Raw genomic sequence first — 25528 nt, 5'->3', positions numbered from 1 at the left:
TTTGTTACAGTGTTTCACCCCAGTAGTAAGGAGATTACATGAGGAGGAGGTTTGTTACAGTGTGTCACCCCAGTAGTAAGGAGATTACATGAGGAGGGGGTTTGTTACAGTGTGTCACCCCAGTAGTAAGGAGATTACATGAAGAGGATGTTTGTTACAGTGTTTCACCCCAGTAGTAAGGAGATTACATGAGGAGGAGGTTTGTTACAGTGTGTCACCCCAGTAGTAAGGAGATTACATGAAGAGGAGGTTTGTTACAGTGTGTCACCCCATTGGTAAGGAGATTACATGAGGAGGAGGTTTGTTACAGTGTGTCACCCTAGTAGTAAGGAGATTACATGAGGAGGAGGTTTGTTACAGTGTGTCACCCTAGTAGTAAGGAGATTACATGAGGAGGAGGTTTGTTACAGTGTGTCACCCCATTGGTAAGGATATTACATGAGGAGGAGGATTGTTACAGTGTGTCACCCTAGTAGTAAGGAGATTACATGAGGAGGAGGTTTGTTACAGTGTGTCACCCCATTGGTAAGGAGATTACATGAGGAGGAGGTTTGTTACAGTGTGTCACCCCAGTAGTGAGGAGATTACATGAGGAGGAGGTTTGTTACAGTGTGTCACCCCAGTAGTAAGGAGATTACATGAGGAGGAGGTTTGTTACAGTGTGTCACCCCAGTAGTAAGGAGATTACATGAGGAGGAGGTTTGTTACAGTGTGTCACCCCAGTAGTAAGGAGATTGCATGAGGAGGGGGTTTGTTACAGTGTGTCACCCCAGTAGTAAGGAGATTACATGAGGAGGAGGTTTGTTACAGTGTGTCACCCCAGAAGTAAGGAGATTACATGAGGAGGTTTGTTACAGTGTGTCACCCCAGTAGTAAGGAGATTACATGAGGAGGAGGTTTGTTACTGTGTGTCACCCCAGTAGTAAGGAGATTACATGAGGAGGAGGTTTGTTACAGTGTGTCACCCCAGTAGTAAGGAGATTACATGAGGAGGAGGTTTGTTACAGTGTGTCACCCCAGTAGTAAGGAGATTACATGAGGAGGAGGTTTGTTACAGTGTGTCACCCCAGTAGTAAGGAGATTACATGAGGAGGAGGTTTGTTACTGTGTGTCACCCCAGTAGTAAGGAGATTACATGAGGAGGAGGTTTGTTACAGTGTGTCACCCCAGTAGTAAGGAGATTACATGAAGAGGAGGTTTGTTACAGTGTGTCACCCCAGTAGTAAGGAGATTATATGAGGAGGAGGTTTGTTACAGTGTGTCACCCCAGTAGTAAGGAGATTACATGAGGAAGAGGTTTGTTACAGTGTGTCACCCCAGTGGTAAGGAGATTACATGAGGAGGAGGTTTGTTACAGTGTGTCACCCCAGTAGTGAGGAGATTACATGAGGAGGAGGTTTGTTACAGTGTGTCACCCCAGTAGTAAGGAGATTACATGAGGAGGAGGTTTGTTACAGTGTGTCACCCCAGTAGTAAGGAGATTACATGAGGAGGAGGTTTGTTACAGTGTGTCACCCCAGTAGTAAGGAGATTGCATGAGGAGGGGGTTTGTTACAGTGTGTCACCCCAGTAGTAAGGAGATTACATGAGGAGGAGGTTTGTTACAGTGTGTCACCTCAGTAGTAAGGAGATTACATGAGGAGGAGGTTTGTTACAGTGTGTCACCTCAGTAGTAAGGAGATTACATGAGGAGGAGGTTTGTTACAGTGTGTCACCCCAGTAGTAAAGAGATTAGATGAGGAGGAGGTTTGTTACAGTGTGTCACCCCAGTAGTAAGGAGATTACATGAGAAGGAGGTTTGTTACAGTGTGTCACCCCAGTAGTAAGGAGATTACATGGGGAGGAGGTTTGTTACAGTGTGTCACCCCAGTAGTAAGGAGATTACATGGGGAGGAGGTTTGTTACAGTGTGTCACCCCAGTAGTAAAGAGATTACATGAGGAGGAGGTTTGTTACAGTGTGTCACCCCAGTAGTAAGGAGATTACATGAGGAGGAGGTTTGTTACAGTGTTTCACCCCAGTAGTAAGGAGATTACATGAGGAGGAGGTTTGTTACAGTGTGTCACCCCAGTAGTAAGGAGATTACATGAGGAGGGGGTTTGTTACAGTGTGTCACCCCAGTAGTAAGGAGATTACATGAAGAGGATGTTTGTTACAGTGTTTCACCCCAGTAGTAAGGAGATTACATGAGGAGGAGGTTTGTTACAGTGTGTCACCCCAGTAGTAAGGAGATTACATGAGGAGGAGGTTTGTTACAGTGTGTCACCCCAGTAGTAAGGAGATTACATGAGGGGGAGGTTTGTTACAGTGTGTCACCCCAGTAGTAAGGAGATTACATGAGGAGGAGGTTTGTTACAGTGTGTCACCCCAGTAGTAAGGAGATTACATGAGGAGGAGGTTTGTTACTGTGTGTCACCCCAGTAGTAAGGAGATTACATGAGGAGGAGGTTTGTTACAGTGTGTCACCCCAGTAGTAAGGAGATTACATGAAGAGGAGGTTTGTTACAGTGTGTCACCCCAGTAGTAAGGAGATTACATGAGGAGGAGGTTTGTTACAGTGTGTCACCCTAGTAGTAAGGAGATTACATGAGGAGGAGGTTTGTTACAGTGTGTCACCCCAGTGGTAAGGAGATTACATGAGGAGGAGGTTTGTTACAGTGTGTCACCCCAGTAGTGAGGAGATTACATGAGGAGGAGGTTTGTTACAGTGTGTCACCCCAGTAGTAAGGAGATTACATGAGGAGGAGGTTTGTTACAGTGTGTCACCCCAGTAGTAAGGAGATTACATGAGGAGGAGGTTTGTTACAGTGTGTCACCCCAGTAGTAAGGAGATTGCATGAGGAGAGGGTTTGTTACAGTGTGTCACCCCAGTAGTAAGGAGATTACATGAGGAGGAGGTTTGTTACAGTGTGTCACCTCAGTAGTAAGGAGATTACATGAGGAGGAGGTTTGTTATAGTGTGTCACCTCAGTAGTAAGGAGATTACATGAGGAGGAGGTTTGTTACAGTGTGTCACCCCAGTAGTAAAGAGATTAGATGAGGAGGAGGTTTATTACAGTGTGTCACCCCAGTAGTAAGGAGATTACATGAGGAGGAGGATTATTACAGTGTGTCACCCCAGTAGTAAGGAGATTACATGAGGAGGAGGTTTGTTACAGTGTGTCACCCCAGTAGTGAGGAGATTACATGGGGAGGAGGTTTGTTACAGTGTGTCACCCCAGTAGTAAGGAGATTACATGAGGAGGGGGTTTGTTACAGTGTGTCACCCCAGTAGTAAGGAGATTACATGAGGAGGAGGTTTGTTACAGTGTGTCACCCCAGTAGTAAGGAGATTACATGAGGAGGAGGTTTGTTACAGTGTGTCACCCCAGTAGTAAGGAGATTACATGAGGAGGAGGTTTGTTACAGTGTGTCACCCCAGTAGTAAGGAGATTACATGAGGAGGAGGTTTGTTACAGTGTGTCACCCCAGTAGTAAGGAGATTACATGAGGAGGGGTTTGTGGGGTGTGGCCTGATGGCGAGCTGAGTGGACGCACACTTAGTTTCGCCCGCCGACCCAGCTTATAAAATCCTGATGGTCTTCTCCTGTCCCGGTCCTGACTTACCTGGGGGCCCCTGTGAGGTTCCGGAGTCTCTGCTGTGTACTCTGGAGTTGCTTGCGGGCACCGCGGTGTTGAGGAGAGGAGTGAGAGGCCGGAGGGGGTGGAGTGAAGCTGCAGCTCAGGAAGGTGACTGCTGGGAGAGCTGGGAAATCATGGTGGGGCGGCCATAAGAGGTGCTGTGTGACCCCCCATAGGCAGTGGAGAGTTGGAGCCGGACGCCATTGTGGGTCTGTTCGTGGGCGGGGCTTCAGGTTGCCCTTGGGACTCCTGCACCCGGGAAGCACTGATGTGGCTGTAGAGTGCTGCGGAGACCTGGTGCCTCCATTAACCCTCTGAGTACCTTGTGAATCTTGCTGCTGGGGTATTGGTCCCTCTCCCCCACTCCCCCCTGCTCTTCTGTGGAGGTGCTGCTGTCTGGAGGCTGTGGGAGTCGCTGTGACGTCCTTGGTCTTCAGCTCTTTACATAGTCAGTACGGTCGAAAAAAGACAAAAAGACATATGTCCATCAAGTCCAACCAGGGAATTAAGGGGTGCGGCGCGATATTGGGGGAGGGGATGGGATTTTATATTTCTTCATAAGCATTAATGTTATTTTGTTCCAGGAATGTATCTAATCCTGTTTTAAAGCTGTTAATTGTTCCTGCTGTGACCAGTTCCTGAGGTAGACCGTTCCATAAATTCACAGTCCTCACAGTAAAGAAGGCGTGTCGCCCCTTTAGACTAAACCTTTTCTTCTCCAGACGGAGGGAGTGCCCCCTCGTCCTTTGGGGGGGTTTAACCTGGAACAGTTTTTCTCCATATTTTTTGTATGGGCCATTTATATACTTATATACGTTTATCATATCCCCCCTTATACGTCTCTTCTCAAGACTAAACAATTGTAACTCCTTTAATCGCTCCTCATAGCTAAGATGTTCCAGGCCCCATATTAGTTTAGTCGCGCGTCTCTGCACCCTTTCCAGCTCCGCAGTGTCCCTTTTATGGACAGGCGACCAAAACTGAACAGCATATTCCAGGTGAGGCCGTACCAATGCTTTATAAAGGGGGAGTATTATACACTATAGACTGTACCAATGATTTATAAAGGGGGAGTATTATACACTATAGACTGTACCAATGATTTATAAAGGGGGAGTATTATACACTATAGACTGTACCAATGCTTTATAAAGGGGGAGTATTATACACTATAGACTGTACCAATGCTTTATAAAGGGGGAGTATTATACACTATAGACTGTACCAATGCTTTATAAAGGGGGAGTATTATACACTATAGACTGTACCAATGCTTTATAAAGGGGGAGTATTATACACTATAGACTGTACCAATGCTTTATAAAGGGGGAGTATTATACACTATAGACTGTACCAATGCTTTATAAAGGGGGAGTATTATACACTATAGACTGTACCAATGCTTTATAAAGGGGGAGTATTATACACTATAGACTGTACCAATGCTTTATAAAGGGGGAGTATTATACACTATAGACTGTACCAATGCTTTATAAAGGGGGAGTATTATACACTATAGACTGTACCAATGCTTTATAAAGGGGGAGTATTATACACTATAGACTGTACCAATGCTTTATAAAGGGGGAGTATTATACACCATAGACTGTACCAATGCTTTATAAAGGGGGAGTATTATACACTATAGACTGTACCAATGCTTTATAAAGGAGGAGTATTATACACTATAGACTGTACCAATGCTTTATAAAGGGGGAGTATTATACACTATAGACTGTACCAATGCTTTATAAAGGGGGAGTATTATACACTATAGACTGTACCAATGCTTTATAAAGGGGGAGTATTATACACCATAGACTGTACCAATGCTTTATAAAGGGGGAGTATTATACACTATAGACTGTACCAATGCTTTATAAAGGGGGAGTATTATACACTATAGACTGTACCAATGCTTTATAAAGGGGGAGTATTATACACTATAGACTGTACCAATGCTTTATAAAGGGGGAGTATTATACACTATAGACTGTACCAATGCTTTATAAAGGGGGAGTATTATACACTATAGACTGTACCAATGCTTTATAAAGGGGGAGTATTATACACTATAGACTGTACCAATGCTTTATAAAGGGGGAGTATTATACACTATAGACTGTACCAATGATTTATAAAGGGGGAGTATTATACACTATAGACTGTACCAATGCTTTATAAAGGGGGAGTATTATACACTATAGACTGTACCAATGCTTTATAAAGGGGGAGTATTATACACTATAGACTGTACCAATGCTTTATAAAGGGGGAGTATTATACACCATAGACTGTACCAATGCTTTATAAAGGGGGAGTATTATACACCATAGACTGTACCAATGCTTTATAAAGGGGGAGTATTATACACCATAGACTGTACCAATGCTTTATAAAGGGGGAGTATTATACACTATAGACTGTACCAATGCTTTATAAAGGGGGAGTATTATACACTATAGACTGTACCAATGCTTTATAAAGGGGGAGTATTATACACTATAGACTGTACCAATGCTTTATAAAGGGGGAGTATTATACACTATAGACTGTACCAATGCTTTATAAAGGGGGAGTATTATACACTATAGACTGTACCAATGATTTATAAAGGGGGAGTATTATACACTATAGACTGTACCAATGCTTTATAAAGGGGGAGTATTATACACTATAGACTGTACCAATGCTTTATAAAGGGGGAGTATTATACACTATAGACTGTACCAATGCTTTATAAAGGGGGAGTATTATACACTATAGACTGTACCAATGCTTTATAAAGGGGGAGTATTATACACTATAGACTGTACCAATGATTTATAAAGGGGGAGTATTATACACTATAGACTGTACCAATGCTTTATAAAGGGGGAGTATTATACACTATAGACTGTACCAATGCTTTATAATGGGGGAGTATTATACACTATAGACTGTACCAATGCTTTATAATGGGGGAGTGTTATACACTATAGACTGTACCAATGCTTTATAAAGGGGGAGTGTTATACACTATAGACTGTACCAATGCTTTATAAAGGGGGAGTGTTATACACTATAGACTGTACCAATGCTTTATAAAGGGGGAGTGTTATACACTATAGACTGTACCAATGCTTTATAAAGGGGGAGTGTTATACACTATAGACTGTACCAATGCTTTATAAAGGGGGAGTATTATACACTATAGACTGTACCAATGCTTTATAAAGGGGGAGTATTATACACTATAGACTGTACCAATGCTTTATAAAGGGGGAGTATTATACACTATAGACTGTACCAATGATTTATAAAGGGGGAGTATTATACACTATAGACTGTACCAATGCTTTATAAAGGGGGAGTATTATACACTATAGACTGTACCAATGCTTTATAAAGGGGGAGTATTATACACTATAGACTGTACCAATGCTTTATATAGGGGGAGTATTATGTCCCTGGAGTCCAGGCCTCTTTTTATACATGACAATATCCTGCCGGCCTTGGAAGCAGCAGCCTGACATTGTGCTATTCTGTAGTCTGTGATCTACAAGTCCCCCAGATCCTTCTCTACCAGTGACTCTGCCAGTTTAATCCCCCCTAAGACATACGACACTGCAGGTTATTAGTATACACAGCCCCCCTCTATATACACAGCCCCCCTCTATATACACAGCCCCCCTCTATATACACAGCCCCCCTCTATATACACAGCCCCCCCCTATATACACAGCCCCCCTCTTATATACACAGCCCCCCTCTATATACACAGCCCCCCCTATATACACAGCCCCCCTCTATATACACAGCCCCCCTCTATATACACAGCCCCCCTCTATATACACAGCCCCCCCCTATATACACAGCCCCCCTCTTATATACACAGCCCCCCTCTATATACACAGCCCCCCCTATATACACAGCCCCCCTCTATATACACAGCCCCCCTCTATATACACAGCCCCCTCTATATATACACAGCCCCCTCTATATACACAGCCCCCCTCTATATACACAGCCCCCCTCTATATACACAGCCCCCCTCTATATACACAGCCCCCCCTCTATATACACAGCCCCCCCTCTATATACACAGCCCCCCTCTATACACACAGCCCCCCCTCTATACACACAGCCCCCCTCTATATACACAGCCCCCCCCCTCTATATACACAGCCCCCCTCTATATACACAGCCCCCCTCTATATACACAGCCCCCCCCTCTATATACACAGCCCCCCTCTATATACACAGCCCCCCTCTATATACACAGCCCCCCCCTCTATATACACAGCCCCCCCTCTATATACACAGCCCCCCCTCTATATACACAGCCCCCCCTCTATATACACAGCCCCCCTCTATATACACAGCCCCCCTCTATATACACAGCCCCCCTCTATATACACAGCCCCCCCTCTATATACACAGCCCCCCTCTATATACACAGCTCCCCTCTATATACACAGCCCCCCTCTATATACTCAGCCCCCCTCTATATACACAGCCCCCTCTATATATACACAGCCCCCCTCTATATACACAGCCCCCCTCTATATACACAGCCCCCCCCCCTCTATATACACAGCCCCCCCCTCTATATACACAGCCCCCCTCTATATACACAGCCCCCCCTCTATATACACAGCCCCCCCTCTATATACACAGCCCCCCCTCTATATACACAGCCCCCCTCTATATATACAGCCCCCCCTCTATATACACAGCCCCCCCTGTATATATACAGCCCCCCTCTATATACACAGCCCCCCTCTATATACACAGCCCCCCCTCTATATACACAGTCCCCCCTCTATATACACAGCCCCCCTCTATATACACAGCCCCCTCTATATACACAGCCCCCCCTCTATATACACAGCCCCCCCCTCTATATACACAGCCCCCCCTCTATATACACAGCCCCCCCTCTATATACACAGCCCCCCTCTATATACACAGCCCCCCTCTATATACACAGCCCCCCCCTCTATATACACAGCCCCCCCTCTATATATACAGCCCCCCTCTATATACACAGCCCCCCCTCTATATACACAGCCCCCCTCTATATACACAGCCCCCCCCTCTATATATACACAGCCCCCCTCTATATACACAGCCCCCCTCTATATACACAGCCATTCCTCTATATACACAGCCCCCCCCTCTATATACACAGCCCCCCTCTATATACACAGCCCCCCCCCTCTATATATACACAGCCCCCCTCCTCTATATATACACAGCCCCCCTCTATATACACAGCCCCCCTCTATATACACAGCCCCCCCTTTATATACACAGCCCCCCCCTCTATATATGCACAGCCCCCCTCTATATACACAGCCCCCCCTCTATATACACAGCCCCCCTCTATATATACAGCCCCCCTCTATATACACAGCCCCCCTGTATATATACAGCCCCCCTCTATATACACAGCCCCCTCTATATACACAGCCCCCCCTGTATATACACAGCCCCCCCTGTATATACACAGCCCCCCCCTGTATATACACAGCCCCCCTCTATATACACAGCCCCCCTCTATATACACAGCCCCCCTCTATATACACAGCCCCCCCTGTATATACACAGCCCCCCTCTATATATACACAGCCCCCCTCTATATATACAGCCCCCCTCTATATACACAGCCCCCCCTCTATATACACAGCCCCCCCCTCTATATATACACAGCCCCCCTCTATATATACAGCCCCCCTGTATATACACAGCCCCCCCCCTCTATATACACAGCCCCCCTCTATATATACAGCCCCCCTCTATATACACAGCCCCCCTGTATATACACAGCCCCCCCTCTATATACACAGCCCCCCTCTATATACACAGCCCCCCTCTATATATACAACCCCCCCTCTATATATACAGCCCCCCTCTATATACACAGCCCCCCCTCTATATACACAGCCCCCCCCCTCTATATATACACAGCCCCCCTCTATATATACAGCCCCCCTCTATATACACAGCCCCCCCTCTATATACACAGCCCCCCCTCTATATACACAGCCCCCCTCTATATATACAGCCCCCCTCTATATACACAGCCCCCCCTGTATATATACAGCCCCCCTCTATATACACAGCCCCCCTCTATATACACAGCCCCCCCTCTATATACACAGTCCCCCTCTATATACACAGTCCCCCTCTATATACACAGCCCCCCCTCTATATACACAGCCCCCCCTCTATATACACAGCCCCCCCTCTATATACACAGCCCCCCCTCTATATACACAGCCCCCCTCTATATACACAGCCCCCCTCTATATACATAGCCCCCCCCTCTATATACACAGCCCCCCTCTATATACACAGCCCCCCCTCTATATACACAGCCCCCCCTCTATATACACAGCCCCCCTCTATATACACAGCCCCCCTCTATATACACAGCCATTCCTCTATATACACAGCCCCCCCCTCTATATACACAGCCCCCCTCTATATACACAGCCCCCCCCCTCTATATATACACAGCCCCCCTCCTCTATATATACACAGCCCCCCTCTATATATATAGCCCCCCTCTATATACACAGCCCCCCCTCTATATACACAGCCCCCCCCTCTATATATGCACAGCCCCCCTCTATATATACAGCCCCCCTGTATATACACAGCCCCCCCTGTATATACACAGCCCCCCTCTATATACACAGCCCCCCTCTATATACACAGCCCCCCCTGTATATACACAGCCCCCCTCTATATATACACAGCCCCCCTCTATATATACAGCCCCCCTCTATATACACAGCCCCCCCTCTATATACACAGCCCCCCCCCCTCTATATATACACAGCCCCCCTCTATATATACAGCCCCCCTGTATATACACAGCCCCCCCCCCTCTATATACACAGCCCCCCTCTATATACACAGCCCCCCTCTATATACACAGCCCCCCCTGTATATACACAGCCCCCCCTCTATATACACAGCCCCCCTCTATATACACAGCCCCCTCTATATACACAGCCCCCCTCTATATACACAGCCCCCCTCTATATACACAGCCCCCCTCTATATACACAGCCCCCCCTCTATATACACAGCCCCCCCCCTCTATATATACAGCCCCCCTCTATATACACAGCCCCCCCTCTATATACACAGCCCCCCCTCTATATACACAGCCCCCCTCTATATATACAGCCCCCCTCTATATACACAGCCCCCCCTGTATATACACAGCCCCCCTAAGACATACGACGCATGCAGGTTATTAGTATTTATTAATCTGTCCCCCCCCCCTTGGAGCTTGTATTCTTGGATTGCTGGACTTTGTGGTGCTATGATGCCGCAAAGGATACCCCTAGTGACCGTCACCCCAAAAACAAGGAAGATGGAAGCCCTTTAGGAGGAAGACCAGATGGGGGAAGCACAAGAGGACGAGGAAATCCGAGCTGGACTCAACAAAAAAGGAAAACCGTCTCCTGGCACCAATAGTAAGTCCCGAAAAAGTCATTAACATCTGTGGAATCGAGATACCCCTCGAAACAATCCCCGTTTTGTCTAAAGGCTTGAACTATGGACTCTATGAAAGATTCGATCCTACTCAATTTGAAGTGGATTTATTTAAATCCATCAGGAAGATTGTGTTGCATCCTGATCTATAGAGAGTGGCTCTCCGTGCTGTATTGTCCACTCGGTTTGAGTATGAGTGAAGGATCTGATGGAGATGATAATCAATGGGTGAGAGATCTTACTGGACTGGCCGCAGAGGCCACTCTGTGCTAGAATTAGGACTCCATTTCTGACCCATTCACTGGAGGAAACCCTCCACATTCAATCCCCCGATCGTCCCAGGCTCTCCCCTTGATCTGTTTGTCCAAGCAGTAGGGATCGACCGATTATCGGTTTGGCTTATATTATCGGCCGATAATCACAATTTTGGGCATTATCGGTATCAGCAATTACCTTGCCGATAATGCCCAGCCCGCACCGCGACTGCCCCCCCCCCCGACCCGCCGTACCGCGACCGCCCCCCCCCACCTGCCGCACTGCACCGCGACCGCCCCCCCACGACCCGCTGCACTGCGTCGCACACCGCACCGCCCCCATTGCCTCCCCCATCCCCGGTTTTATAATTGCCTGTTCCCGGGGCCCACGCTACTTCTGGCTCCTGCTGCGTCCTGCGTTACGCTGTGCGCAGTGACGAGTGACGTGACATGCGCGACGTGACGTCACCGTCAGTGCGCACAGTGACAGCTCAGGAAGACGCCACCGGAGCCAGATGTAGAGTGGACCACGGGAACAGGTAATTATAAAACCGGGGATGGGGGAAGCAATGGGGCCGGGGCAGTGGGGGGTGCGGCGGTAGGGTGCGCGGAGCGGTGTGGCGGTAGGGGGAGTGGTGCGGCGGTAGGGGGAGTGGTGCGGCGGTAGGGGCCACGGAGCGGTGTGGCGGTAGGGGGAGCGGTGTGGTGGTGATAGGACTCAGGACCCCCGGACAGGTAGGGGGAGAGTAGTGGGTGGCGGCGGCGGCCTATGGCACCGCAAAAGCCACTGCAGTGCATTGATTTAAAGCACCCGCTTTAAATCAATGATCTGCAGCGGTGTCGCTGGGGGATAATTAGCCGATAATTTATACCGGAATATCTGTATAAGTTATCGGCTATCGGCCCTAACCTCCACCGATTATCGGTATCGGCCCTAAAGATACGATATCGGTCGATCCCTACCAAGCCGTATCCAGTGATGTTATATGTCTTATTTACCATGAAATAGAGAACAATTGAACGGTTATAACTGTTACAGAAGCTTTAAGCTGGATAGTTAAACAAGAGAATCTCGTTACCAGAGCTGACAAAGGAAGAGCAACTGGGATTATGAACAATACGACAACAGGGATGTGGAAATCCTATCGCCCGACGCCCGGGACAAGTAGTTTTGGGCTGGGGGCAGGTGAATTGTTGATAGATTTAGCCCTGTATCGGGCCGGACAGACAGACTTCCCCCTTATTTTTCTTTAATGTCGGTGTGAGGTGCAGGAGGCGATGGAAGTCTCCACCTCACACCGGGGCTCAGAGTGTATGGAGGGGGCGGGGCCTCCAGCTGACTGCAGAGACCCCCCTTATCTCCCCTCCCGGAGGATGGACGGAGCTCAGAAGACACAGCAGGGGGAGAGAGAGGATGTAGACAGCTCCGTGCACAGCTCCATCCCCCGCACACTGCTCCATCCCCCGCACACTGCTCCATGCCCCGCACACTGCTCCATCCCCCGCACACTGCTCCATCCCCCGCACACTGCTCCATCCCCCGCACACTGCTCCATGCCCCGCACACTGCTCCATCCCCCGCACACTGCTCCATCCCCCGCACACTGCTCCATCCCCCGCACACTGCTCCATCCCCCGCACACTGCTCCATCCCCCGCACACTGCTCCCTCCCCCGCGCACTGCTCCATCCCCCGCGCACAGCTCCATCCATCCCCCGCGCACAGCTCCATCCCTCCCCCGCGCACAGCTCCATCCCTCCCCCGCGCACAGCTCCATCCCTCCCCCGCGCACAGCTCCATCCCTCCCCCGCGCACAGCTCCATCCCCCGCGCACTGCTCCCTCCCCCGCACACTGCTCCCTCCCCCGCACACTGCTCCCTCCCCCGCACACTGCTCCCTCCCCCGCACACTGCTCCCTCCCCCGCACACTGCTCCATCCCTCCCCCGCACACAGCTCCATCCCTCCCCCGCACACAGCTCCATCCCTCCCCCGCACACAGCTCCTCCCCCGCACACAGCTCCATCCCCCGCACACAGCTCTATCCCTCCCCCTCCCCTGATCTGTCTAGACAGGACCTAATCCACCACGGGGCGGTTGCTTGTTTGCACGGGGAAAACACAGAGCGGGGGGGGGGGGGAGGACGGAAATGTCACCTCACACCGGCGGTGACTACAGCTCTGATGTCCACTCATGGCGGCTCAGGTGAGGAGACCAAGAATACAGGCGGCGGCAGGAAGGGTGGTTGTATATGTAGAGTGTGAGTGTATGTGTGATGTGTGTATGTAATGTATGATGGGGGAGGGGGGCAGGTGTATGTATGATGTGTGCATATGTATGGTGTATATCAGTGTTTCCCAACCAGGGTGCCTCCAGCTGTTGCAAATCTACAACTCCCAGCATGCCCTGGGCATGCTGGGAGTTGTAGTTTTGCAACAGCTGGAGGCACCCTGGTTGGGAAACGCTGGTGGATATGTATGGTGTGAGTGTATGTGTGTATGATGTCTATGTATGATGTGTATGTAATGTATGATGTGTGTATGATGTCTGTGTGTGATGTGTATGTAATGTATAATGTGTGTATGATGTCTGTGTGTGATGTGTATGTAATGTATAATGTGTGTATGATGTCTGTGTGTGATGTGTATGTAATGTATAATGTGTGTATGATGTCTCTGTGATGTGTATGTAATATATAATGTGTGTATGATGTCTACGTGTGATGTGTATGTATGTGATATATGATGTGGGGTGGGCAGCGGCAGGTGTATGTATGATGTGTGCATATGTATGGTGTACATGTATGTGTGTATGATGTCTGTATGATGTGTATGTAATGTATGATGTGTATATGATGTCTGTATGATGTGTATGTAATGTATGATGTCTGTATGATGTGTATGTAATGTATGATGTGTGTATGATGTCTATGTGTGATGTGTATGTAATGTATAATGTGTGTATAATGTCTGTGTGATGTGTATGTAATGTATAATGTGTGTATGATGTCTGTGTGTGATGTGTATGTAATGTATAATGTGTGTATGATGTCTATGTATGATGTGTATGTAATGTATGATGTGTGTATAATGTCTGTGTGATGTGTATGTAATGTATAATGTGTGTATAATGTCTGTATGATGTGTATGTAATGTATGATGTGTGTATGATGTCTGTGTGATGTGTATGTAATGTATAATGTGTGTATGATGTCTGTGTGATGTGTATGTAATGTATGATGGGGGGGGGGCAGTGGCGGGTGTGTGTGTATGTATGATATGGGGGCAGTGGCTGGTGCATTTATGATGTGTATATGTATGGTGTATATGTATGGTGTGAGTGTATGTGTGTGTTTATGTATGATGTGTATATGTATGGTGTATATGTATGGTGTGAGTGTATGTGTGTGTGTGTGTATGTATGATGTGGGGGGCAGCGGTGGGTGTATGTATGATATGTGTATATGTATGGTGTATATGTATGGTGTGAGTGTATGTGTGTATGTAATGTATGATGTGGGGGGGGGGGCAGTGGCGGGGGTGTGTATGATGTGTGCATATGTATGGTGTATATGTATGGTGTGAGTGTATGTGTGTATGATGTATGTGTGATGTGTGTATGTAATGTATGATGTGGGGGGGGGCAGTGGCGGGTGTGTGTGTATGTATGATATGGGGGCAGTGGCTGGTGCATGTATGATGTGTATATGTATGGTGTATATGTATGGTGTGAGTGTATGTGTGTGTGTATGTATGATGTGGGCGCAGTGGCGGGTGTATGTATGATGTGTGTATATGTATGGTGTGAGTGTATGTGTATATGTAATGTATGATGTGGGGGGGGCAGTGGCGGGGGTGTGTATGTATATGGGGGCAGTGGCTGGTGTATGTATGATATGGGGGCAGTGGCTGGTGTATGTATGATATGTATATGCATGAATGTTTTGTATAGGAGCGGACTGTCACGTCGGGCATTAGGGCAGTTGTGCCATCTAATTTTATTTATTTTTAGTGGCCCCCGCACTGAATTGCACCCCCAGAATCTAGTAACTAGTAGTTATCTAGTAACTAAATGCAACTTCCAGCATTTTCTGACACAAAATGCACCATATAAACTGGAGAAGCAGAACCCCCCCCCCCCCCCCCCCCCCAGTAACACATAAGTTCCTATTGAGACTGAAAAATAGTGATTACAATATTTTAATAAGTGCGTATACATGTGAATAAGCCCCTTTCCTAATAAAAGTTTCCAATTTTCTTTACAAAAATAATGTACAAAAATAAACATAAGTGGTATCGCTACATGTGGAAATGTCCAGGCGGAACATTGCTGCGGTCGGTGATAGGTTGACGGCTGTTCAACGTTCCCGTCCCTAGCGTAAGGCCGACGTCGGAACATGCATGAGTTTATTTTGTTTACCTTGTGTCTGCGCCGGCGGCGGCAACAAACAGCACGAGGAGGGCAGCGGGTGACATGTGAGTATTTACCCTGATGGGGGCAGCGCTGGGCTGATAATTTTTGTTGAGGGGGGGGCAGAATAGTGCAGCGCTGGGCTGATAATTCATTTTTGTTGTGGGGGGGCAGAATAGCGCAGCGCTGGGCTGATAATAAATTTTTGTTGGGGGGGGGCAGAATAGCGCAGGACTGGGAAGATACTTAATTTTTGTTGGGGGGGGGGCAGAATAGCGCAGCGCTGGGCCTTATAATGAATTTTTTTTGGGGGGGAGGAAATACCGCTATATACCATGGAACCGCCGAAAGTTACAAAAATACAGTGAAACGCAGATTTGGCCATACCGCCCAGCCCTCCTACAGACCCAACCAATAAAATTCTTAATGCCTTGAGATCGCTATTAAGACGATACACAGAAAAGGGAGTCTTAGAACGTCGAACAGCAGAGAAGTTACTACCCACCTATGTCAAAAAGCCCAATTGGTACCTTTAACCTAAAATCCACAAAAGTTGCGGACCAAACCTCCAGGCCGCCCTATAGAGGCCGGGATCGGATCCGTGACCGAATATTTATCTAAATATCAAGTCTGGGCTCTTCAACCTCTGCTCCAAACTGTTCCTTCATATCTGAAGAAGAGTATAGGAGAAAGAAAGTGGAGGACAGCACCTCGCGTAATTCTGTGGGTAAAGTGGTTTAAAATAGCCCTTTAGTAGAAAAGGTGCTCACCTTTTGGAGGGTGAAATGAGCGCATTGAACCCAAATGTAATGGGGATTAGAAGGTCTGTATCCTGGGCTGCAGCCTGCAGAGAGATCCGGGCTTCTGGGTGAAGTCGGTGGAGTTGCAGAGGTATGAAGAAAAGATAAAATTCCTGCGATGGCGCTGCCTCGGTGGATACGTATGGAATCAGAGACGGGAGGGTTAATTTTCATGTATTTTAATCATACATAGAAAATCAGATGACAGCAAGACGCGTTTCGAGGGCAAACTCCCTCTTTCTCAATTGCATACAGTAGATGGACTCAGTGCTTGTATATATACAGATGTGAAATGGCGCCAAAAACAGCTGGCGGGAACCACTGAGTCAAAGTGGGTGGTGCTTGACATAAGAAAAAGATCCCGATATGAAACACTAATTAAGCAAAACAGAGTACGTTGCATCATACACAGTAGATTAAAGTTAGATACAAACATGTGGTTATTCGAGGTTGCAGTCGTTTTGTTAGGAACCAGGTAAGTAAAAAATCAGATTCATTCACAAATATTGGGGACCAATCAGTTGGTGGTATGGTCGTAGTGTTTCTATCATGTGAGGTGGGCGTGACCAATGGGAGGCTTTGTTTGCATGTTCGGAGCAGAGTAAAGCGGCATGCGTATATGCGTACAATTACTTCTGAGAGGCTGCGCGTGAGTCAGCCAATCAGAGCGCAGGTACATGATGGCAAATTGGCCAATAAGTGGAACGCCTACCGGGACGGCACAAATGCCATTGCAAATGCAGAGAGGTGTATGGGAGGCGTACAATTACTTCTGAAGGGCTGCGGGTGAGGCAGCCAATCAGAGCGCAGGTGCATGATGGCGATTGGGCCAATCCGAGAACTGCCTACCGAGACGGCAAAAAGACCAATGAAAATGCATAGCCCATTAAAGTGTTTGGGAGGCGTACAAATACTACACAGGAGTAATGTCCAATCTGGTTCTGTTGCTTGATGGCATTTGGACCAATCAGGTGTATGCCTACTTGAATGGCTAAATACCCGAGGTTAGCAAGTACGGGTGTACATGGAGACGTAGAAAGTCCGATGGGAGTGTTTGATGGCATTTTAGCCAGAGAGAAGCCTCTCTAGAGGGTGAATGAAACAAAAAATAATAATAAATAACAAAGTGTACGGGGTCGTGTGTTTGTGATTATGAATGGGAATTGATGGTAGCCAATCCTGCACTGATCCACGATTGCGTGTGAGCCAATCAGGAGGGCGCCTACTGAAATTAAGTTTCTGAGGTGTTAGCTCGGTTCAGTGTTGACGCTGTTAGGACCAATCAGGTTTTAGCAAGATTATAAACTTAGTATCCTGGGAATTACAGTGTTTTATGTGCTGTGTTCTATGTATTCATTAAGACCCAGCGGGGTAAGAGTTTTCAGTTTGAAAACTGTGTATGATTAAAATACATGAAAATTAACCCTCCCCTCTCCGACTCCATATGTAACCACGAGGCAGCGCCATCGCAGGAATTTTATCTTTTCTTCATACCTCTTCATATCTGAAGGATTCAAATGACGTCCTCACCTTTTTTGACAACTTCTGCTGGGATGTGGAAAGCCTGTACACCCGTAACACCCACGATGCGGGTGTACAGGCTATACGCCGCTTCCTAGAGTTTTCTGGCAACTCTGCTGATTACATTGAGTTTATCACCGAATCTACACTTTTCATTCTCTCCAATAATATTTTTCAATTTAACCAACAATGGTTCAGATAGAGAAGCGGCACAGCAATGGGTATGCCCACTTCTTGCACGTATGCAAATCTTTTTTTTTTTAGCTGTGTTTGAGAGTAAATTTATTTTTTCCAACCACAAATCCTTTTCTAAATTTATCAAAGTATATAAAAGATTCGTTGATGATATTTTAATGGTCTGGGACGGATCACAAGAACTATTCATGGAGTTTGTCACATACCTTAATGACGACATGAACATGAAATTTACTAGTGTATACGGGGGATACGAGATAAAATTTCTAGATATCAAAATATCTGCTACACCAGAAGGAGTCGTTACCGTGGGTTACAGGAAAAGCATTGCCAGAAATTCCCTCCTCCACTACTGCAGCTCTCACCCTATGTATACAAAGAAGAGCATCCCCTTTAGCCAATTTATTAGGCTAAAAGAGGATTAACAGCAACCCTGAAAAGTACGAGCAACAGAAGAATTGAGGATCAGACTGATGGAGAGGAGGCTATCCCTCGAATATCATAGATTCAGCCTATAAGAAAGTCAGTAAAATGGAACGAAAAGACATGCGATACAGATATCATTACAAAAAACAAGAGAAAAATACTCAAAATGAACCAACAAATGAATAATGCTATACGACGACACTGGTACATTTTAGAAAATGATCAAGATCTGACAGACATAACCAGTAAACAACCAGTAATAACTTACAGGAAAAATAAAACCGTCGCTGATTACATTAAACATACAAAAAAGTTCTCATCCCCCAAAAGAATTCAGCAATTGGCTCACAGACAGACAGACATCTTATTGGTAATCGGAAGTGCGGCAATTCTCATTTCTGCCAGTTTAACACGAGTTCTGCATCTTAGGTGGCGTTTCCCACAAAATTGAGCAACTAAATGACATGTAGGAGCACCTTTTATAGTTTATTATATTGTGTGCCCATGTGATTGGTTCTATATAGGGAAAACAAAACGCCAGCTTTTTACTCGGTACCGAGAGCATATTTATGCAAAATGTCACGCTAATGATTTTAACGTCCTCAGGTTTGGAGGCCTTGAACGTGTGACACAAACTCAAAAAGGTGGTGACAGACTCTCTCTGTTGTTACTTTATTTTACTTTGTTATTTTAATTTTTGGATACAGATAAAGCCTATGTTTTACGTAATTGCTGGATCGAAATTTTTTCTTCAATATACTACGTATCAGGCTGGGCTGGGCCGAGGATCCGTGCAAGACCAGTGGGAGGTGAGTTGAAAATGTATTTTATGTTTCATTACCCATTGTGCATGGCCTGTTTTCTTGTGCTCCCTCCCATGAAACATTAAAGGGGTACTCCGCACCCCTAGACATCTTATCCCCTATCCAAAGGATAGGGGATAAGATGTCAGATCGCCGGGGTCCCGCTGCTGTGGGCCCACGGGATCTCGACTTCTGCACCCATCTGTACGGCTTTCACCTCACACCGACAATGCTGGAGGCTCCGGAGCCTGACCACAATGGTGGACGAGCGTGACGTCACTACTCCGCCCCGTGTGACATCACGCCCCGCCCCCTCAATGCAAGTCTATGGGAGGGGGCGTGACGGACCTCCAATAGACTTGCATTGAGGGGGCAGGGCGTGACGTGACACGGGGCGGAGTCGTTACTTCACGCTCGTCCGCCATTGTGCTCAGGCTCCGAAGCCTCCAGCGTTGCCGGTGTGAGGTGGAAGCCATACAGGTGGGTGCAGAAGCAGAGATCCCGGGGGCCCACAGCAGCGGGACCATGGCGATCTGACATCTTATCCCCTATCCAACGGATAGGGGATAAGATGTCTAGGGGTGCGGAGTACCCCTTTAATCAGGCACATTAGCAACTATAGCACTGCATCTAACCACGTCCACCACCAGTGACACTAGTTATTCACACTGTTGAAATTCTCTTGCTTGCTGTGACTGTTTATTAAGGACTGTCTGCTCTTTACCTGCATATCTGTTCAAAATGGCTACGGGACAACAGATTCCCAAATGCAATAGAAAAGAAAAAGCAGCAGAGCTTTTTTCCTCATCAGCACAACAAGAACAAACGCAAGTGAATTTCAAGGTTTTATTGCATGATCTAGAGAAGTTACTCACACAAGAGACACGTTTATGGTGGGATCAGACGACACTATCAAATTACCTAAGCCAGCAAATGATCCCAAGGGGACTGAGAATCAAAAAAATTCCAACAACGAAATGCTCATTGAATGGAATGAGGCACTAACTGTTTGCTCCAAAACATTAATAAACGTCATCATTAAATACGAGTCAAAGAAGTTAGATACAGTACAGGAAGAGTTGGACAAAACTAAGGAAGAAGTGGATAAGTACAAAGATTTACCGGACTATGACCAATTCTTGGAAAACATTTATGAACGAGTGGAAAAACTAGAAAATTATATTATGGAAACAAAAAAGGTTAAATAAATATAAAAGAGACACTGAGGACTATACTTTCAACCAAGTTTATGATTGGGCGAAGTGGGATAGGAATATTAAAAGGGTTAAAAAACTGTGTAGCTCACTTAGCATTAATAAATATAGCCGAGGTGAACTGGCGTTACCTTCACCCAAAGGTCTAACAAATATTAAATAATGAAGTTGAAAAATCAACTAGAAACCAGTCCTCAGGGTATATTAGATATAGACAGAAAAGAGATGGGAAAAGGAGTGATCCTGATATAAAAAATATTTATTTTATGTTACTTAATCACTGATACTCTCTGTCCCTGCTGGGCCCTAGCATGGGACACAGAAGTCAGCGAAAATAGAAATTCAATTAAAAATTCAATTAATAAAAATGAGATAAAACTTGCAACTAAATAGATGATGTATAGAATATTCAATAATGCGCTAAAAATAGCAAAGTGCTGTATTGTTCAATAACTGGAAAGTTCAACAGTCTTTGTGCTTCCAATAGTTAGATGGTAACACAGTTCAACAAAGTTCCGATGTATCAATCTTAGTAATAGTCATTGGTGATACAATGTAGCAAGTTGTCACTTCAGAACACTTCGTATACTGAGTGGATACGAGGTCTGGTGCACAGCACCACTCACCGCTCCTGACGCCGTCTATGGTAACTGGCTGGACGGGCTGATGTGGAGTTGTCAACCTCCGGCGATGCCCGATGTCTGTGCGGATCTCCTTCTCCTTTGATCCTCGGCTGGCACGGATGGCACCGGCCTTTCAGGTGTGCCGTGGATTGTGAGTTGGTCCGGGGAGACAGCGGTGGTGGCAGAAAATAGAAGTGGAGCAGCAGCGGTGGCGATGTAGTGGAAGCGGTGAGGGTAAGTGCGGCGTGCCTCGTGTGAACTGAGCGCTGTGCGCGCGTAGTGTAGCGTGGTCCCAAAACTAGGGACTTACAGCAGTTGCAAGAAAATTATTCAATATCGCTATATTGAAGATGGATTCAGATGGAGTAGATATATGCAAGTTAAATTCTAGACGCGTTTCAATGCCTCGGGCATTTTCCTTTTTATTATTATTATTATTAATTATTATTATTATTTTTATCATCCATTTTTATTCATTTTTCATTTTTTATTTCTATTTCTATTTTTAATTTATTTTCATTTTTATTTAATTTAATTTAATTTTTATTTTCATTTTTATTTTCATTTTTATTTGTATTTTTATTTCTTATTTTTATTTTCATTTCTGTTATATACCAATATAGTCTCCTCTTATGTTTATTAATCTTATTTATACCTATTATACTATATATATTTGTACATATTTCCATGCATATACATTTTATGTATAGTAGAGATTTGACTCCATACACTGTTGTTCCACCCTTCTGCATAATAATAGAATTAATAGAGGTGATCATATAGCTTCTAATTTAATATCACTTCCTATATTTTTCTCTTTTTCCTCCTTATCTTGTTTCTTTAATGAGATGATCCAGTACCTTGTTTTACTTATATCCTGAAACCCCCAGGTTTTCCAAACACCAACACTATATATAACCGCATCAGACATATGACATTCAACTATATTTCTACTGAGGAAAATGCCCGAGGCATTGAAACGCGTCTAGAATTTAACTTGCATATATCTACTCCATCTGAATCCATCTTCAATATAGCGATATTGAATAATTTTCTTGCAACTGCTGTAAGTCCCTAGTTTTGGGACCACGCTACACTACGCGCGCACAGCGCTCAGTTCACACGAGGCACGCCGCACTTACCCTCACCGCTTCCACTACATCGCCACCGCTGCTGCTCCACTTCTATTTTCTGCCACCACCGCTGTCTCCCCGGACCAACTCACAATCCACGGCACACCTGAAAGGCCGGTGCCATCCGTGCCAGCCGAGGATCAAAGGAGAAGGAGATCCGCACAGACATCGGGCATCGCCGGAGGTTGACAACTCCACATCAGCCCGTCCAGCCAGTTACCATAGACGGCATCAGGAGCGGTGAGTGGTGCTGTGCACCAGACCTCGTATCCACTCAGTATACGAAGTGTTCTGAAGTGACAACTTGCTACATTGTATCACCAATGACTATTACTAAGATTGATACATCGGAACTTTGTTGAACTGTGTTACCATCTAACTATTGGAAGCACAAAGACTGTTGAACTTTCCAGTTATTGAACAATACAGCACTTTGCTATTTTTAGCGCATTATTGAATATTCTATACATCATCTATTTAGTTGCAAGTTTTATCTCATTTTTATTAATTTAATTTTTAATTGAATTTCTATTTTCGCTGACTTCTGTGTCCCATGCTAGGGCCCAGCAGGGACAGAGAGTATCAGTGATTAAGTAACATAAAATAAATATTTTTTATATCAGGATCACTCCTTTTCCCATCTCTTTTCTGTCTATATCTAATATACCCTGAGGACTGGTTCCTAGTTGATTTTTCAACTTCATTATTTAATATGGGATAGGAATATTCCCCGTTCAATCCTAAAAAAAAAAAAGTGGCTACAAACATAAACCAAAAAACATACCCAAAGTTACCTTCAGTTTAACTGAGGCGGAAACGGAGGAAGCAGAAAGCTTGTGTTCAGACAGTTCAACTTCACAAGATAGGAGTAATACTGCCACATCCATCTCCCGCAAGCCAAAAAACTGGAGAAGCCGGAGAGGAAGAAAACCCGGAGAGCAGGACGAAAACACAGAAAGCCAAGTGAATAGAGAACAGCTGCAGACGCGGAGCCGCACGGGGAGGAAATCAGCATCTTAAAAATGTATCTTCTAAAGTCTTGGACACTAATCACATGGAAGTTTTGTCGAGGGGGTCGAGTTTCGCACAAACTTACACATTTGGCGTGTTTAACACTGTTATAGAGGTTAACAAGTTTGTGCAAAATTTAACCGTCCAACGACACTTCTTAGATCTGGAGTTGGAATCAAACACTAAAGATCACACCAATGAAAAAGTTGTAAACCAGTTGAGATCACTCACATTTCCTGATCAACAAATGCCAGTAACATTGGAGGAGTTAACTTTTGAAAATCAATCTCGAACTAAAAGTATAGCTACCAATGACACATGTTACTAAAAATCCTTACTTTTATCCATTACAGTCCCGTACAGAGGGCATGGATAGGTTTCAGGAGGCTATTGAGCAGGAATTAATCAATCTTCATAGACATTTAGGTAAAATTTAGAACAGTAACCTTACACCCACACAAAATGCTGCACTCAAAGATTTGCAAAATGATGATTCCATCATCATTAGAATGTCCGATAAGGGAGGTATGGTGACAGTAATGGATAAAAGCAAATATATAACTCCGGTACATGAATTGTTAAAAGATGACAAAGTTTATCAGAAATTATGTCGTGACCCAACTCCCATGTATAGAAGAGAACTTGAAGTTTTATTAGAAGGAGGAGTGACTCTCAGCATATTAAACAATTGGGAAAAAGAATATCTATTAGGTGACAATCCTGTCACCCCAATCATGTACACGTTACCTAAAACCCACAAAGAGCTTAATCCTCCCCCCATGCACCCTATTGTTTGTAGCTGTGGGTCCTTATTGGAGAGGCTGTCCTCGTGGCTGGATCAGTTGTTACAGCCTCTAGTGAGTTCCGGGTACCTACAGGATTTTCGAGATGTGCTTAGTGATCTTGGTTCTCTGACATGGCGCCCCGAATGGTGTTGGCTAACTTGCAACATTATTTCACTTTACACTTGCATTCCTTGGCCGGTGGCCATACAAGCCCTTGAGCACCATCTAAGTTGCCATAGCAGATATACTGCGGACCTATGTGAATATATTAAATCAGTGACCTGGTTTCTTATGACACATAACTTTTTTTGTTTTGACAAAGAATTCTACATACAATGTAGTTGTGTTTCAATGCGGGCTAAACACTCCCCCTCATTAGCAAATCTTACCATGTCCTATTGGGAGGAGTTGTACTTTTTTTCCACCAACAATATTTTTTCTGAGATTCATAGATGATCTCCTTCTCGTTTGGAGGGGTGATATGTCTTCCATACCACTGTTCATTGAATTCCTAAATGACAACACCTTTAATCTTAAATTTACTTTCCATTCAGATCCGGTCACGGTTAATTTTTTAGATCTAATTTTAACAGGAATTTCTAATACTATCATACAAACAGAAACTTATAGGAAACCTATATCGGGGAATACAGTATTGAGGACAGATAGTAATTACCCATCACAAACCATACAAGCTATCCCTATAGGTGAACTAACAAGAATTAAGAGAAATTGCACTTCACAATCCAAGTACCTTGAGGAAGCTAAAAGTCTAGAAAATAGATTAAACGGGGGTATAGACAAGCGAATATAATGCAAGCAATATCTAACAATAATAGAAAAATCAGTCCCCTCCTAGGATTTTAATCATATATTCAGTATATGTGGTAACACAAAATATTCATTATTCACAAGAGTTACCTAATGTGTACTTTTTCGTTACATGTTTACTTTGAATGCATGTGATAACATATAGAAGTTTATTAACATTATTGCTCTGTGCACACCCATAAAATGTAACCTAGAGCGTTGCCACGTTTTTTTGCTCCAGTATTTTGTGCAGCGAGCGTTGGAGTATGTGCACACATACAAGGGCAGGTTGAGTTTTTTATGCGATTCACATGCATTCAGTAACACTGAAGAATTGCATCAACATATGAACAGCTGAATATTTGAATATTTCCGCACATCAAGTTATACATGAAGTCTCTCTAGATCATATACAATATACTTGTGTACAT

General features: G+C 45.2%; 1 protein-coding gene across 1 annotated transcript in view; it reads right to left on the bottom strand.

Annotated features, from left to right (window-relative positions):
• LOC130298009 (uncharacterized) overlaps positions 1–25528 on the bottom strand; it is a 111325-nt gene that overhangs the window by 63296 nt on the left and 22501 nt on the right. Inside the window, exon 10 of the mRNA XM_056550889.1 lies at positions 17426–17661. Within this exon, the coding sequence (XP_056406864.1) occupies positions 17426–17661 (236 nt within the window). The remainder of the gene's footprint in view (positions 1–17425; positions 17662–25528) is intronic.

This window comes from Hyla sarda (genome assembly GCF_029499605.1).
Source record: "Hyla sarda isolate aHylSar1 chromosome 1 unlocalized genomic scaffold, aHylSar1.hap1 SUPER_1_unloc_15, whole genome shotgun sequence".
NCBI lineage: Eukaryota > Metazoa > Chordata > Amphibia > Anura > Hylidae > Hyla > Hyla sarda.
This window is presented reverse-complemented; position numbering and strand designations above follow the sequence as displayed.